We start from the raw sequence: 16517 nt of genomic DNA on the forward strand, positions 1-16517 counted from the left end.
GGGTCTGGACAGGGACCCCCTCACCTCAAGTCAGACGCCTTTCATCCCTAATATCAGAGGACATGGATACCTCCCCCAGGCCGCCCTCTGTCACCCAAAGCCAGCCCCGATTTTGTGCAGGCGCCACTCACCTCCTTGAAAGTCCTTCTGCCTCCCAGCTGGCTCTGCTCCCAGCCACCTTCCCTCCCTACAGATGGGCCAACAAAGCCAAGATGGCAGTGTCTGCCCATCCCATGTCCCCCAGCGTGACCCCACATCCAAGAGATGGCCACATAGCCCCCAGCTTCCATCCTGTTCTCCCAACCAGCGCCTGCCTCGTGGTGTCAAAGGCAGGTTGCCTTCCGGGCACCTGGACCTGGGATGCTACTAGGCAGCACCTCCAGCCAGGGCCCTCCTTGCCAAGGTTGAGGCTGCATGCTGGGGTCACCAGATGGGAGGGAGGGAGGCCTCGGGGTCTGGGGTCCCCTGCCCTGCCCAGATCTTCCAGCTGATGCCTCCACATCTTGGGCGTGGGATCTGATGGGGTGATGGGTCGGGGACTTCTCAGTATTCTACAGCCCAGATGCTGCCCAGCTTGAGAGGCTCCTATCACACCAGAAGCAGGTGTTGCACAAGTCCTTCCCGAAGATCATGAGACACCTGGTGAGTGGATGACACCCTTGGCTCCTCCCCAGAGGCCCTGGGCCCCATAGGCCAGGGGAGGCTCGAGTCCCTCATGGTGCTGGCAAGAGGCTGAGTCCCAGCCACGGCCTGACCTGGGATGCAGACTCCCCATGGTTTCGGTGTTGGGTTTCCTTCTCCTGCCCTAGCAGAGGCAGAGGCGCTGGGACCAGGACCGAGCTGCAGCTGAGCAGGGCTAAAAGAAGTGTGTCCACCGGGTGTCTGTGCATGGGGCGGGTGTTGGAGCCCTGGCCATCACCCTGGGTTGTGCCTCTTAAGGAAGGGTCTGCAGAGGGGCCTGGAAGTGGGAGGATTTCAGGGCAGCTCAGGGGCCCTGAGCACCTCTGCTCCTCCCTTCAGGGCAAGGAAGGGCTGTCCATTGAGGGTTCCATGCTGATGAGGCTCCTCCGGTGTTTCCTTGATGCGGTAAGGAGGCACAGGGAGACCCCAGCCCTGGGACTCTTCTACCCTGCAGTGCCCAGCACCCTCAGCTCAGGGGTCCAGCTCCCCCAGGAGGACCTGGCTTACCTCCAGCCCACAGGAGGCACAGGCAGGTCCTTGCAGGGCTCAAAAGCCAGGCTCTGCCCAAGAGGGGGCATCCCATGGCAGAGGCCAAGGCTCAGGCCCAGCCTCGTGGGCAAACTGGGGCAGGACCCGACTTGTGAGGGCCCAGGGAAGCCCCAAGTCCTCAGGAAACCCCTCCTTCCAGAAGTCACGGCGCTGCTGAGATGAGTCCCCCATGAGGAGCTACAGGACCTTGTCTGACTCAGTCTTACGGGGGGGTCTCATCCCATGGAGGGGATCCCCAGCACTTCAGGGGACTGAAACCCCAGTGGGACCTGCTCAGGCCACTGGCCCCAGCTTGTAAAGCCGAGTTCTCTCACACTTGCCGTTCCCACAGAAATCCTTCGGGCTCACCCTGAGACTGTGGGATGTGCTCATCTTGGAGGGCAATCGATTACTGACAGCCATGGCGCATGCATCATTCAAAATACACAGGAGTAAGTCCCATGTGCCCGAGGGTGCTTGGGGGAACACGTGGGACAGACCCCGCTGGCCTGAGGGACGTGTCCTTACACTGCCTGCTCCATCCGGGTTAGGGGGTCTGGCCTGGTGGGCTGGGCAAGGCATGATGACACTGAGTCCACCCCTGACATGACCCAGATGAAAGTCAGGAATGTGGTGAGCACTTCCCTGCCCGGCCTTCCTCAACTGTAGCCTCCTGTGCACAGCTGGACCCCGGGGTGGCCAAAAAGGACCAGGCACCACCAGTGGGAGGTGGGCCTGGTGGAAATGGGGTTGCAGGCACTGACCCCTCCGAGGGAACCCTCCTGGCCTGATGCCCGCCCTGTCCCTAGAGCGCCTCATGAAGCTTTCCTGGAGCACCATCTGGGAGTTTCAGGAGCGACTGTCTCAGAGCTGGGCCCTGGAAGACAACACAGTCCTCAGGAATCTTCAAGCCTCTATGAAGGAACTCACAAAAAAACACTGGGACCTGCCACCCCCAGGTGAGCCCCAGCACCAGGTCCCCTCCCAAGTCTCCCTCTGGGACAGTCAATGGTGGGGAGTGCCCTGGCCCCACCAGCCCTCCTACCTGGCCTTCCTCCTGCACCCCTTCTTCCTCCACTTCCTCCTCTACTCTAAGAAACTCAAATGGGTCTGCCGGTCCTCAGGGCAGGCACTGAGTGCATGCGTGTGCTGGACATGCTGAGTGGACAAGCAGGGGGCATGGGCAGGACCCCCCAACCCCTCCTCCACTTTCCACATTGTCCCCCTCACCCCCTCAAAGGGCCCTGAGGGACACTGGGCCAGTCAGACCCAGCTGTGGAAGCCCCCACCCCCACCTCCAAGCTGCAGAGAGTGGAAGCCCTCACCCCCACCTCCAAGCAGCAGAGACCCCTCATTCTCTAGTGCCCCCCAAGGGTGTTGAAACAAAAAGCCAGGGGGACAAGAGAATCAGTGTCCCTGACCCAGAGAGGATTCGGGCAGAGGGCATTGGGGGAAGCCCTGACCCAGAGCCACAACCAAGAGTTCAGCCCAGTGTGGGATCACTTCAGCCCTGGCATGGGGTAGGCGGCCTGGAGGGTAGAGGGGAACCTGTGCCCATTCCCTTCTCACTCGCTATGGAGACAGGCCCCCATGTGAGGTGGCAAGGGGGCTGGGTGACAGTGCAGATCCCTCCCACCTGAGTCCTGAATCGGGGCTGCCAAACTGCCCTGAGGTAAGGGTGTGAAGCAGGAATCCCTGAGCCACCCTGAACCCTGGGGGCATTTCAGAAGCGACCTGAGGTTCCCCGAAAGCTCCCCCACCCCAGACTGCACACGGACTGCGCCCTGGAATCAGCAGCCTGCAGGGTCGTCCTCAGTGTCAGGCCAGGGGGCTGCACAGGGACCCAGAGGACTCCAGAGACTCAGGCCTATGGGGCGTAGCCCTCAAGAGACCAGATGGGCTTGGAGAAGATGCTGACCATGTCTGTTTCTTTTTTTTCAGCTGAGCTGGAGCAATGGTCCTCGAGGGTGTCCCCTGGCATTGAGCCCCTCCATGAGGGGGACAGACTGGCCGTTCCCACCCCACCAGCTCAGCTCCAGGAGCTCATGCCATCAGTGCCCCTGGGACAAAAGCCTTGTCCTCTGCCAGCCTGGCCTAACGGGGCTGTCCCCAAGGCCCAGGCTGAGGTCCATCAGCACGAAGGGGCTTCTCAAGAGCCCAGAACAGAAGACTGCTGTCTGAGGGGCCCGGAGTCTCGAGATGACGGCAGCCTGTCCCCGGGTGAGGTCAGGCTTTGTATTACACGGAAACACTTGTCCGGGAACGCTAGGCCACAGCTCCACACACACCCGCATGTCGGGGGTCCATGTTTCCTGTGCTGCCATTTTGAACACAGCTCCTGGGACTCTGAGGGGGCTTCCCCAGAACCCAGGGCAGAAGACTGCTGTACGACAGGCCCAGAGGCTCGGGATGAGGGTAGGATGTCCCCTGGTGAGGTCAGGCTTCGTATTACACGGAAACATTTGTCCAGGAACTCTACACCACAGCTCCACACAGACCTGCATGTCAGGGGCCCAGGGGCTTCTCAAGAACCCAGGGCAGCAGGCTGTTCTCTGGGGCGCCCAGAGGTTCAAGATGACGGCAGCCTGTCCCCCGGTGAGGTCAGGCTTTGTATTACACGGAAACACTTGTCCAGGAACTCTATGTCACAGCTCCACACAGACCCGCATGTCGGGGGTCCATGTTTCCTGTGCTGCCATTTTGAACACGGCTCCTGGGACTCTGTCACTTCTCCATCTTCTATGGACAGCAGCCCTGGAACAACAAGACGCACCCCGCCCAGCGAGCCCACTGGGACCGCGACACCAGGCCCTGCCTGGGTTTATGACAGGGAGGAGGCACTTCGAGAGATACCCCTGCAACAAGGTGTCCCCTGCCCGCTACTCCCCTCAGTAGAAGAACAACACGGCATGGAAGGAGCCCAGGTGGCACCCGCCTAGCTGCCTTGCAGCCCCAGATGGCTGCTGGACCTTGATTTTTACTGTTATTTTTTTTTTATTTTATATTTTTGTCTTCTTGGCCTTGGGAAATACTTAGCGGGGGACTTGGTCCCCTCACGGCCTCAGGAGGGAAGGCTGAGCATGGGGTTCCCACAGCCCCAGCCAGGCAGCAGCGTGCCCTGGGGCCCCTGACCCCACCTGTGGGTCACAGCCCCTCCCCCAGGGCCCAAGTCCTCGGCCCAGAGGGACCTGGCTTCAACCTGAGTCCTAGGGGGAGAGGGGCACCGCAGGCCCACACAGGGGACTAGGGCACAGCAAACCCTGGGTGCTGCGAGAGTTCACATCAGACAACCTGGGCAAGCTGGGCCAGAGATGCTGAGCCCGTACAGTGATGATATGGGCAGCACAAGGGGGTCAACAGCTGTGAACACCGCTGCCTCTTCCCAACTCCATCACTGCAGTGCTGGCAGTCTGCACTCCGGAGCCTGGCCCAACAGCGCCCCGAGTGCCCAGGTCTGCTATGCCAACATGCCACCTGGAGGCTTTGAGGCCCTGCCTGCCACACCACCCCCCCCCGGAAGCCTCGTCCTGCAGCTCAGCCGCTGCCACAACCACAGCAGGCACCGCTGCCAAGCTCCTTCCAGTCAGGCTTCCTAGAATGCAGAGGAGCCTCAGCGGCTCAGACTGTGAAGGTGGTTTCATCCACATTTCCATTGTTCCCACCAAAGAGAATCCCTGCAGAGGATGCTCTTGATCAAAGGTGGGCAAAACGGCATGCCAGGAGATGGAGTCAGCTTCTTTCCCTGGCCACCATGTTAGACGGGGACAAAGTGGCCATCAGACAGGCATGGGACAGAAGAGGCTCAGCATGCTGCATGTGCCCTGACCAAGGCTGACCAGGCCAACACCACTGCCAAGCATCCCATCTGCTGACGAGGGACTTGGTGTGGATCCCTGGGCTGGCACTATTTCCCAGGAGGACCGGCTGACCACCTGTGGGCAGGCTGCCCACACTGTGGAGGGGGCTGAGATTGGCCTTCACTGCAGGGAGCCCCTACCTGGATATAGACTTGCTCGTCCTTCCTGTCACCATCATGGCAGCCCACACGGCATTGCTTTTGACCAGGTCACTTCATTCACAGCGAGGGACATGCAGCAGTGGCCCCTGACCAGGGAACTAACTGTTCTCACTACATCAGTCGCCGCCTGGAAGCAACTGGGCTCAGGATCGCTCAGTTACGCTGAAGTGATGGTTTGTTTTACAAGATAAATGTTATGCTTTCTACTGGAGTCCAGTATACGGTGCTGACTCTCCGACACCCAGAAGGTGTAGTTCTCAGAGTGAAAGTGTGAAACTGGATGATGTTCAGTATTGCACCGAATGTCTCAGTCACAAAGTTTTCCTATTCCTGTCCTGGAGAAATGGAGCTTTGCTGGTTGGAAAGTCTTAGGACCCAGGCAGAGTGAAGCTTCCCCCAGGGGAAGACAACAATGGTTCTATTTAAAATGAAGAGATGGGACTAAGCCTGGAACCCTGGGGCATTCTCTGGTGTTCTTGATGTTTCCATGTAAAGTAAGTCAAATAGGCTGGGCATGGTGGCTCATGCCTGTGATCCCAGCACTTTGGGAGGCCAAGGCGGACGGATCACGAAGTCAGGAGATCCAGACAATCCTGGCTAACACGGTGAAACCCCACCTCTACTAAAAACACAAAAAACTAGCTAGGCGTGGTAGCGGGCGCCTGTAGTCCCAGCTACTCAGGAGACTGAGGCAGGGGAACGGCATGAACCCACAAGGCGGGGCTTGCAGTGAGCCAAGATCGCACCACTGTACTCCAACCTGGGCGACAGAGCGAGGCTCTGTCAAATAAAAGTCAAATAACAGGTTTGCCACAGAGGCATCTGAAAAAGTAGGGGGCAGAACTCAGAGGCTTCAGAATCGAAGATGAGGCCAAGCAGGAGACTCCTGACCCACTGAGGGCAAGGGAAGTAGGTGGGACTGCTGGGAGATCCACCCCCACCTTGTGATCTGTCACAGAACTGTACACTTGTATAGCTGTGCACATCTTCTCTACACTGATTATAGTATTTCTTTCCATTTGTGACTCTCCCATCACGCAGGGAGCTTGCTACAAAATGCACATTGCTATACCATAGCCTGGGGCTTGCAATCCAACCCTGGCAAGGATTCCTGCACTTCAAGGGCCTCAGGTGACTTTCATGCACACCCAAGTCAGAAGGCTGTCCTGAATCCTGGATGTCACCTTCCTGCCCAAAAAAGGAGGAACAAAGGTCAACCAGCAGCAGACCAGTCACAAAAAGAGATGAAATGTGAGTGCGTGGCCTTCCTGACCCCCAGTCAAGACTTTGGGCACAAAAGCAGGCTGCAGCTCTGGCCACTGACTCGTACCAGGAATGCGCCCATGCAGGCTGGTGTGCCCTGGCTGCTCTTCTCCCTCCTGCCACCCTCTCCTCGGCTGTCTGTGTTAGGAAGTGAGAACCTGCCAGTTTTCAGATGAAAATGTAGCTTTATTATGACATAGGAAAGACTCAAGTTATTGGGGGGGATGGGGAGGAGGAGTCCTGAAACAGCTCCTGAAAATAAGAGGGAAAATGAAGGTGTAAATCTGTTGGTAATAAAGTCTCCAACCACAGCACAGTCATGGGAATGTTTTTGTTACAATTTTTGTTTTCAAGGATATAGTAAACAAAACAGTCACTTGAATTGTCAAAAGAACGGCAGTTTTACAAAGTGAAAAGCATACACACCAAGCCAGAATACAATAGCACTCAGGTCTATATGTTGCAGTGGTGCCAGTGCAAGAGGAAACCTTCAGGGAGGTTGCAGTGACCCTCCAGGGAGCCGAGACCCATGGAGGGCCCTAGGGCTGGAGGGAGGCCAGCAAACCACTCAGCTCAAAGCACTCCCTTCAGGCATCTGAAGAGGGAAAGCCCATGTGTCTTCCTGTGAAGCACTGAACGGGCAGCCAGCATCTCAGAAATGCAGGCGATTTTTCATACATGGTGTGAATGAGTCTGGGGTCACCCAGGGGGTCCTTCAGTGGTCAGACACACTTTGAAACAATCAGCACCTACACAGGAGGGTACTAGGAAAAAGGAAAAATGTTTTCCTGAATTTCATAGCAGATTGGGAGCTAAAGGAAGAGATTCCCAAGACCACCATGGAAATATTTTGTTCTAACAAAGTAAACTCACAAGAGCACATCAAACACAAGACCTAATGCAAGGGGCAGTGCCTATGGCCACTGCCTGCCTCCGGTGAGAAGTTCTTTAGCAGCCGTCACAGGGCAATGCTTAGGCAATGCCATAGTGAATAAGGGGGATTCACTTGGATCTAAAAGTTTAGGATAATACCCACCAAGAATGCACTGGCTCCATCTCTCTTCCCAGTTCTAATGTTCTCAGAGCAGCAGCCACCCCTGAACACAAGGGGAGACAGGAAAGGGCCCAGGGGCGTGGGGATTTATTCCTGGGTTCTCTATTCTTTTCCACTGGTCTATGTGTCTGTTTTTATGCCAGTCCATTTCTGTTTTGATTACTATAGTCCTGTACTATAATTTGAAGTCAGGTAATGTGATGCCTCCAATTTTGTTCTTTTTGCTTACAGTAGTTTTGGCTATTCTGGGTCTTTTGTGGTTCAATTTGGATTATTTTTTCTACTTCTGTGAAGAATGTCCTTGGTATTTTGACAGGGATTGCATTGAATCTGTAGATTGCTTTGGGTAGTATAGACATTTTAGCAATATTGATTCTTCCGATCTATGAACATGGAATATATGTCAATTGTGTGTGTTCTCTTCAATTTCCTGCACCAATGCTTTATAGTTTTCTTTGTAGAGATCTTTTACTTCTTTGGTTAAGTTTATTCCTAAGTGTTTTATTTGTATCTATTGTAAACGGGATTTCTTTCTTAATTTCTTTTTTAGATTGTTCACTGTGGCATAGAGAAATACTACTGATTTCTGTATGTTAATTTTGTATCCTGCAACTTAACTAAATTTGTTTAACTATTCTGTTAGTTTTCTGGTGGAGTCTTTAGGTTTCTCCAAATAGATGATTGTATCACCTGCAAACAAAGAGAATTTGAGGTTTTCCTTTCCAAGTTGGATGCAGGGCTGTTATTTTATTTCCGGCCATTTTCCAAGCTCAATGGTTTTTGTCAGAATTCAGTCCCTGTAGTTACGTGACTGAAGATTCTGGTTTCTTTTTGCCTGTCAATGGAGAGTTGCTCTCAACTCTTAGAGGCTGCCCACCATTCTGTTGCATGCAGCCTTTCCTACAGCATGGTAATTGTTTACCATGGAAGAAAATCTGAGAAGAAATCTTCATATCACCTACCATACAGTTCCCTCTAAATTTCAAATAGTCTTATTTTCCCTAAAGGCAAAATACATTTACTCCCTCTCAAAGATTTTGTTTCATCATCAGCTCAGATCCAAAGTATTATTATCTAAATCACATCGTCTAATCACCTCAAAGTCCAAAATGGCCCCTAAACATCATAAACTTGAAGTTTAAAATCTTACCTTCTAAATGTTCTAAATCAGGTGCAGATGTTACAAATCATTTAGTGCAGCTCCTGGGGGCACACTTTTAATTTGTGGACCTGTGAAGCTAAAGAAACAAGTTATTTCCTCCAACAATCTGTTTGGGTGATCAGACCCAACACCAGCTGGTGGGGGCTATGAAGTTCAACGGAGTCAAAGGAATGAGACAAGACAAGAGTACGTAGGGTGGGTCCAGGGGGCCAATGCTAGTATGGAGGCTGCAAAGGCTCTGAGCTCTGGGAGCCCACACTATTTATTGGTAATCAAACAAAGAAGCAGGTGGTATGGACGTGGGGGTAGATAGGTGAGGACGTGAGGATGTGGGGGTAGAAAGGTAGTGGTGCATCAAGCGTAGCTGTGACGGTTTAGCATATGCTCTGCTACTTGAAATAAGGGAGAACAGATTCTTCTAATTCAAGATACAATCAGTTTATGATCTTTGGAGAGCAAGAAGCAAGGGGCCAGCGAGTCTGAACACTTTCCAGAGGCTACGATGGGTTTTATGCCCTGAGCCCTGGGTGCTCTCCAAGTCACGAAGGGTTTTATGCACTGGGCTTAGATTGTAGTGCAGCAGGGCAGTCTTCCACTCTTTGGCAAAGAGCTTGGTGTTCCATAGGCCACAAGGGGTTTTAGACCCTGGACCCAGGACATGTTCCAAGGCTCTTTTACATTACGTCAGACAAGCAAGCCCTGCCTCAGCCCTTCTACCAATATGTCTCCCTTTTTTGTTCTGCAAAACTGCCACAGCTATCGTTGCTTGTTCTTGGCGGCGGCTTTCTCTCCAGAGGCAGCTTCCGCATCTATAGACTAAAAGGAGACAGCACAAGCACATAATTATTAGAACAAAATTTCCAAGTGTAGAGTTTCCAATGGTCTTAATTCATTTAAGAGGATTGAGTGCAGACAACCCATCGGCTGCCTTGCTTAAAATATCACTTCCTGGGAGCAGGGCTAAGTGAGCCTGAGAGACTTCAAAAACCTGTTCTTTTAATTTTACAATATTGAGGGTGAGATTTTCCTCTCTTCCCTCTAGATGGCGTTTAATTCTTTCCCATTGGTGTTCTGTTTCATTGTAACCACAAGGAGTAATGCAAAAATCGGATGTATTCCAATCACATTGCATTTGAATTCTAGTTTCTAAACTTATAATGCATTCTCCTATCCAAGTCACTGTCTGACAGAGATCATTAATTTGATTAACTATCTTTTGATCTATTTGGGCTTGAGAGTTCCATAATTTTTTTTGTAGAATTATTTTGCCATTTATTAACAAATTCAACAGTTTGCACAGATGAGTGTAAAGCCACACCAGCTACTTCAGCAGTAGTGGTAACCACAATGAGGCCAATTACAGCAAATATAAGAGCAACTATAAATCTTTCTGAATGGGATAAGAGTGTTTTAAGGATCTCAGTTACAATATGAATGGATAGTGATGACTCCTATGGTCTATTTAGAGACACACGGATCCAGACTCCTTCTCTGGCTCTAATTAACAAGATAGTTTGGTTTTTATCAAAGGTTGAGTTAATGCAAGTAAACAAGTGACCTTCAGGGCAGGTGATAAAACGGGTATTCATGTCAAGAGTAATATTTCCTATTGCTAACATAAAAGGTGGCCGGACACAACTTTGAATCCAAAAGGTCCTGTTAGAAAGAAAGGAGAGAACATATTTATCTTTACCTCCCTGTCCTTTATACTTATTATATTTACCCTCTCAAATTTTGATTGAACTTTGAGCCATAGCTAATTTCCATAATTCTGAATGTTCCTGTCCTATGGCAGGAGATATCATTTTTGGACTAGGAGTGACAATGCCACCAGGGCTCCATATGATAGAGACATCAGCTTCTGTCTGAATATACTGTGTATAGTTTTTTTCTGATTCCATTGGCCTATTTTACAAGAAGGCCCTCTAGTGCAATTTTTCTTAAAAATGCCCTTAGGGGACCAATCAATGACGATTCCATAGGAATTATTTTGTAGCACCTCAGCCTTACTTGCTATACAATTTTCCCAATTTCAAGCATCCACACCTTCAAACCAAACTCTATTTTGTTTACATTCGAGTTTGTTTGGATGGAACTGCTGAGTTTTAGGGCTAGAATGTTTGTATTTTAAACTTTGCCCTGAAATCATATGCAAGGTAGCCTGTGATTTATTTTTTCCAGGGATTACTGCCAACCAAACTTGTGTGCAAATTTGTAAGCATCCAGTGGCAGGTCCTAGGCATACTGGAGGATGTTTATATCCTATTGATATATTTATTTTCATCCCTTCCTCATTAGCATGCATTGGCCCTCAGTTATCTATGGGCTCAGGCATCCAGGTACTGTCATTGGTACACCTCATAACAGGTTCCATCCAACTCACAGACCTAATTAAAGGAGGAAATGGGACATATGCCCAATAAGGAAAATTTTGAGTTGCTCTTACAGTAGGGAGGCTTACTGCCGCAGTGAGTACTGCCATCATAGCCACTGTTACGTTACTAGTTGTTTTTGGTTTGTTCTGTGCTCTCAGATTGTCTTCTGCCATCTGCACCAGTTTCTTGATTTGTCCCCATGTTGGAGGATCTGCCTGGGAGTATTTTTGGTCTTTTCCTTTGTCTCTGAGAGTTCATTCATGCTATCACTTGCATCAGGAGTTCTGGCTCTTCATAGAGTCCTCTCTTCCTGGTGAGGGTCATGATAGATCTTCAGATGTTTGGTGGGCACCCAAATAGGCACCTGATTGTCACCTGGAGAGATACAAGCAAATCCTCTTCCCCATGTAATTATTTTTCTTTTTTCCCAACTCTTTGTATGTGCATCCCTCCACCATACATCTTGTCCAGCTTTTTTATTTTCTTTTTGTCCTGTTAAGTGTTGTTAAGCTGCTGTCATGGGTTGATCTCTTTGTAAATTAAAAAAATTTAATGTTAATAAAGCTAAATATAATTGCATATGGGGTGTTTTACATTCCTGATCTCTCTCTTTTTATTTTTGTATTTGAGTTTTTAAAGTATGATTAGCTCTTTCAACTATTGCCTGTCCTTGTGAGTTATATGGAATACCTGTAGTGTGAATAATGTTTCAGTATTAAAAAAAATGTAGCCATGGCTTTCCTGCAATACCCTGGGCCATTATCAGTTTTGATTTTTTCTGGGATTCCCATAACTGCAAAGCAAGAAAAAAGACGTCTTTTAACATGAGCTGTAGCTTCCCCTGTTTGACACATGGCCCAGATAAAATGTGAGTAAGTATCTACTGAAACATGAACAAAGGACAATTTTCCAAAAGTGGGAATGTGTGTTACATCTATCTGCCACATGGAATTTGGAGATAAACCTCTAGAGTTGACTCCTGCTCCTTGATGTGGCAGATGCAGGACTTGACAGGCAGAGCAGTGTTTTACAATCTCCTTAGCCTGCTTCCAGGATAAGCCATATCTTTTTCTGAGGCCTGCAGTGTTAAGATGCATTGAAGAATGGAATGTTTGTCATTTAGCAAAAGCTGCAGAAACCAGTGCATCTGCCCTTTGATTAAGTTTAGTTAAAAGACCAGGGAGGTTAGTATGTGCTTTTATATGAGTAATATAGAAAGGGGAATGTCTTTGTTGTACTGCTTGTTGTAAAGAATGAAATAAAAGATTAAGTTGTTCAGCAATCACATCACGAATTAAAGTACTTTCAATATTTTGTGTGACTTGCACCACATAAGCTGAGTCAGAAACAATATTAACTGGCTGTTTAAAAGTTTTCAGTACTGTAATTACAGCTGTAAGTTCAGCCCTTTGAGCAGAAGCAAAGTCAGTTTGGAAAACTTGTTGTTGAGGTCCCACAAGTGAGGCTTTTCCATTACTAGACTCGTCAGTAAAAACAGTAATGGCCCCTTCAATAGGGGCTTTTTGAGTAACAGAAAGTGATATCCAGGATGTTAATTTTGGAAATTGAAATATCTTAGATTTAGTATAAAGATTATCAAGAATGCCAACAAAAACCCTGCCAAATTAACTTGCCATTCCTGGGAATTAATATAAGCTTGCTGAATTTGTTGTTTGTTTAATGGAACTATAATTTGATTTGGATCATATCCTATTAACTTTGTTGTGTGCAGCCTTGCTTGTCCTATTAGTACAGCAATTTGATCTAAGTACAGAGTGACCATTTCGGTTGTATTGTGAGGTAGAAAAAGCCACTCAACCAGATCATTTTGTTGAACAGTACTTCCTGTAGGTGAATGTTTAGTAGGAAAAACTAAAAACTGTAATGGCTGCATAGGGTTTGCTTCACTTGTGCCTGTTGAATTTTTTCTTCAGTTAATTGAAGTTCCTCTAATGCCTCTTTGGATAGGGCACATTTACTGTTTAAGTTAGAATACCTCATAAGGTAGAAAAAATGTGAGACATAGCATAGGTAGGAATGCCTAAAGTTGGACGAATCCAATTAATGTCTCCTAAAAATCTTTGAAAGTCATTTGAAGTTTTTAAATTATCTCTTCAAATTTGAACCTTTTGAGGCTTAATAGCACTTTGTTCTACCTTCATTCCTAAATATTGAAAGGCAGTAGAAGTTTGGATTTTATCGGGGGCTGTGATTAATCCTGCTGCAGTCACAGCCTTTTCTGTTTGTAGCATAGCATTAATTCCTCCCTAGTTTCAGCTGCACACAGAATATCATCCATGCAATGGATAACATTTTAAAAATTGTTCTCTAACTGGCTTAATAGCTTTTCTGACATAAGTTTGGCAAATAGTCAGGCTATTTAACATGCCTTGTGGTAATACTTTCCAATGGTATCTATCCACTGGTTTTTGTTATTTATAGTGGGAACAGTAAAAGCAAATTTTCCACAATCTTGGATCGCTAAAGGAATGGTAAAGAAGCAATCTTTTATATCTATCACTATGAGAGGCCACTATTTAGGAATCATAGTTGGAGAGGGCAGCCCTGGTGTCAGCATGCCCATGGGTTGAATTATAGCATTAACAGCCCTTAAATCTGTTAAACATTCTCCATTTACCTTCATAACATATTTTTCTTAATAACAAACACAGGAGAATTCCAAGGAGAGAAAGTAGGCCCTACGTGTCCCTTTTGCAATTGTTCCTGCACCAATTCTTTTAAAGCCTCCAGTTTTTCCTGTTTCAGTGGTCATTGCTCCATCCAAACCAGTTTGGCAGTTAGCCAAACAAGAGGAATGGGAGCCGGATGCTCAGCAACGGCCGCTCCTAAAAATGATACCCTAATCCGGTTCAATCTGTTTGCCCTTTTAGTTCTAAAGGTTCTGGTCGGCCATTTTCATTTTTTCCTAGTCCCTTACCTGGGAGATATCCCATTTTTCTTATTTGTTTACTGTTATTACTACACTGGTCCATAGGAATAGATATTTCAGCACCCCATTGTTGCAATAAGTCTCTACCCCATAGATTGACAGGAATAGGTGTAATAATAGGTTGAATTATCCCTTCCTGGCCATCCGACCCTTGACATGGTAAAATTAAAGAACTTTGAAAAACTTCTGAAGCAGCCCCTACTCCAACAATACCAATGGATGCCTTTTGTTTGGGCCAGTGTCGGGGCCATTGATTTAAAGCAATAATAGAAACATCAGCTCCAGTATCTACTAGCCCTTCAAAGTCCTTTCCTTGAAAGGTTACTGTACAAATAGGTCTCTTATCAGACACTTGATTAACCCAATATACAGCTTTTCCTGCTGAGTTAGTACTACCAAATCCTCCTGTTCTTTTTACTCTGCTGCTTCCCAGTTTTGTATAAGGTAACAGCAACAACTGAGCAATTCTTTCTCCTGGGGAAGCAGACCATGGAGTTGAGGAACCAATAGCTAGTTGAATCTCTCCGGCATAATCAGAATCAATTATTCCTGCAGGTACAGTGACACCTTTTAAATTTAAGCTAGACCTTCCAAGCAATAGACCAACTGTTCCTGAGGGTAAAGGGCCCCGAACTTCCATGGGGACCTTCTTTGATGGCTCCCCAGGAAGTAAAGAGACAGAAATTGTGCTGCAGAGATCTACGGCAGCACTGCCTGCTGTGGTGGGGGACAATTGTTGTACGTTTGTAAGGGCACTGACTGTGCCAGATACACCTCAGTTTGTTGAGGGGCCCGAGGTGGTCTCCTCTTCCTGTTTCCTGAAAGGGGTTGCCCATCTTTGCTAAATTTAGAATGACACTGATTTGCCCAGTGATTGCCCTTCTTACATTGGGGGCATACGTGGGGACTTTTCTGTTGATTGATGGTAATAGTTTTTGTCTTTTGATTTCCTTTTCCACATTCCTTTTTTGTGTGTCCAAATTGCCCATAATTAAAACAAGAGCCTGAGAAATGGGGCATATTTCTCCCCACCTTTAGTCTAGCCATAGCTTGAGCTGAAAGAGTAGCCTTATGTAAGTTACCTCCAATGCCATCACAAGCCTTAATATATTCAGCCAAATGAGCCTTCCCTCTCACAGGTCTAATAGCATTTTGACACTCTGTATTAGCATCATCATATGCAAGAGGCTGTATTACAACATCCTGAGCTGTTTTGTCGGTTATAGCTTTATGCACAACCTCCTGGAGCCAAGCAATAAAATCAGCATATGGTTCTTTAGGTCCTTGTCGGACAGAACTGAAAGAAGGATATTTTTCTCCTATAACATTTATTCTCTCCCACACCCGTAAGCACACGGTGCACAGCTGAGCAATGCCAACATCCTCCATCACTGCCTGATTTTCTAATCATTCCCAATTAGGGCCGACCCCCATTAACTGTTCAAAAGAAATAGGCACAGGTGGCTGTGCTGGTGTGTTTTCCTTTGCCTGAGTTTGTGCTTTATCAACCCACCAGGTTTTAAACTGTAAGTAGTGAGACGGAGTGAGAACAGATGTTGTTAAAGTATCCCAGTCATATGGTATTAATCTATTATCAAGAGCCATATTTTTTTAGTAACGTTTGTACAAAAGGAGAATTTGGCCCATATTGACTAATGGCTTGCTTAAATTCCTTTAATAGCTTAAAAGAAAAGGTGGCCCAATTAGCTATATTTTGCTCTCCTTGCTAGGTTATAGTAACTGGAAATTGCCATGCTTCTGGGTCTCCCTCAGCTCTAGCTTTTTGAATAGAATTTTGTATAGCACCAACAATCGCTCCAGGTTTTAATGTTGCAACTACAGGAGCAGTTAGTTTTACAGCTAATTCATTTTCTCGCCCCTTACGGGGAGGGGGAGGAGGTGGCCATTCACTTAATTCAGCAGGCAGAGCCAACGGGCTAGTAAAACATACCTTTTTCAGTTTCCCTTTTCTTTAATTTTCTCCGATTTTTGCTCCTTGCATTCAGAATCCGAAGTTAGTTTTTTTTACACTCATCTTCCTCTTCCTCATCTGAATCTGCCTAATCATCTGTTTGAAATGGCTCAAGAGTTGCCTTTATCAATGCCCACACCGACCAAACAGAAACTGGAATTTTGGCTCCTTCTTTATATGCCTTTTAAAAATCTCTGCCAATTCTTTCCCGTTCATCCAACTCCATAGTCCCTTGTTCTGGGAACCATGGGCAAAACTGCTCTACTGTACTAAAGAGTTTTAATAAATTCTGAGTATTAACTTTCCCTTCCCTATCTCCATAATAAATTCCTTAGAAAGTTTAAATAAGCAGAATGTTTGCTTTCATTCTGTCCCATTGGTACCCTGATTCTTCCGAGCACCTAGCTTACCTGCCAAGCTTCTTTCAGTTGTCCTCAGGTGTCCTCTGATGATGGATCCCCTGCTTTCACATGCTCTAGCGTTCCTTCACCAGAGTCTTCATAGCCCCACATTG

At 47.8% G+C, this 16517-nt stretch overlaps 1 protein-coding gene across 1 annotated transcript; it reads left to right on the plus strand.

The window, feature by feature from the left end:
* The first annotated feature begins 888 nt into the window (after window positions 1-888).
* LOC105550399 (TBC1 domain family member 3B-like) lies at window positions 889-8181 on the plus strand. Its single transcript, XM_011995311.1, has 5 exons — window positions 889-1086; window positions 1562-1661; window positions 2019-2168; window positions 6269-6478; window positions 8095-8181. The coding sequence occupies exons 1-5, from the start codon at window positions 889-891 to the stop codon at window positions 8139-8141; spliced, it is 705 nt and encodes a 234-aa protein (XP_011850701.1). The 3' UTR covers window positions 8142-8181.
* The last annotated feature ends 8336 nt before the right edge of the window (window positions 8182-16517 follow it).

This window comes from Mandrillus leucophaeus, unplaced genomic scaffold (genome assembly GCF_000951045.1).
Source record: "Mandrillus leucophaeus isolate KB7577 unplaced genomic scaffold, Mleu.le_1.0 Scaffold480, whole genome shotgun sequence".
In the NCBI taxonomy this organism is placed as follows: Eukaryota; Metazoa; Chordata; class Mammalia; order Primates; family Cercopithecidae; genus Mandrillus; species Mandrillus leucophaeus.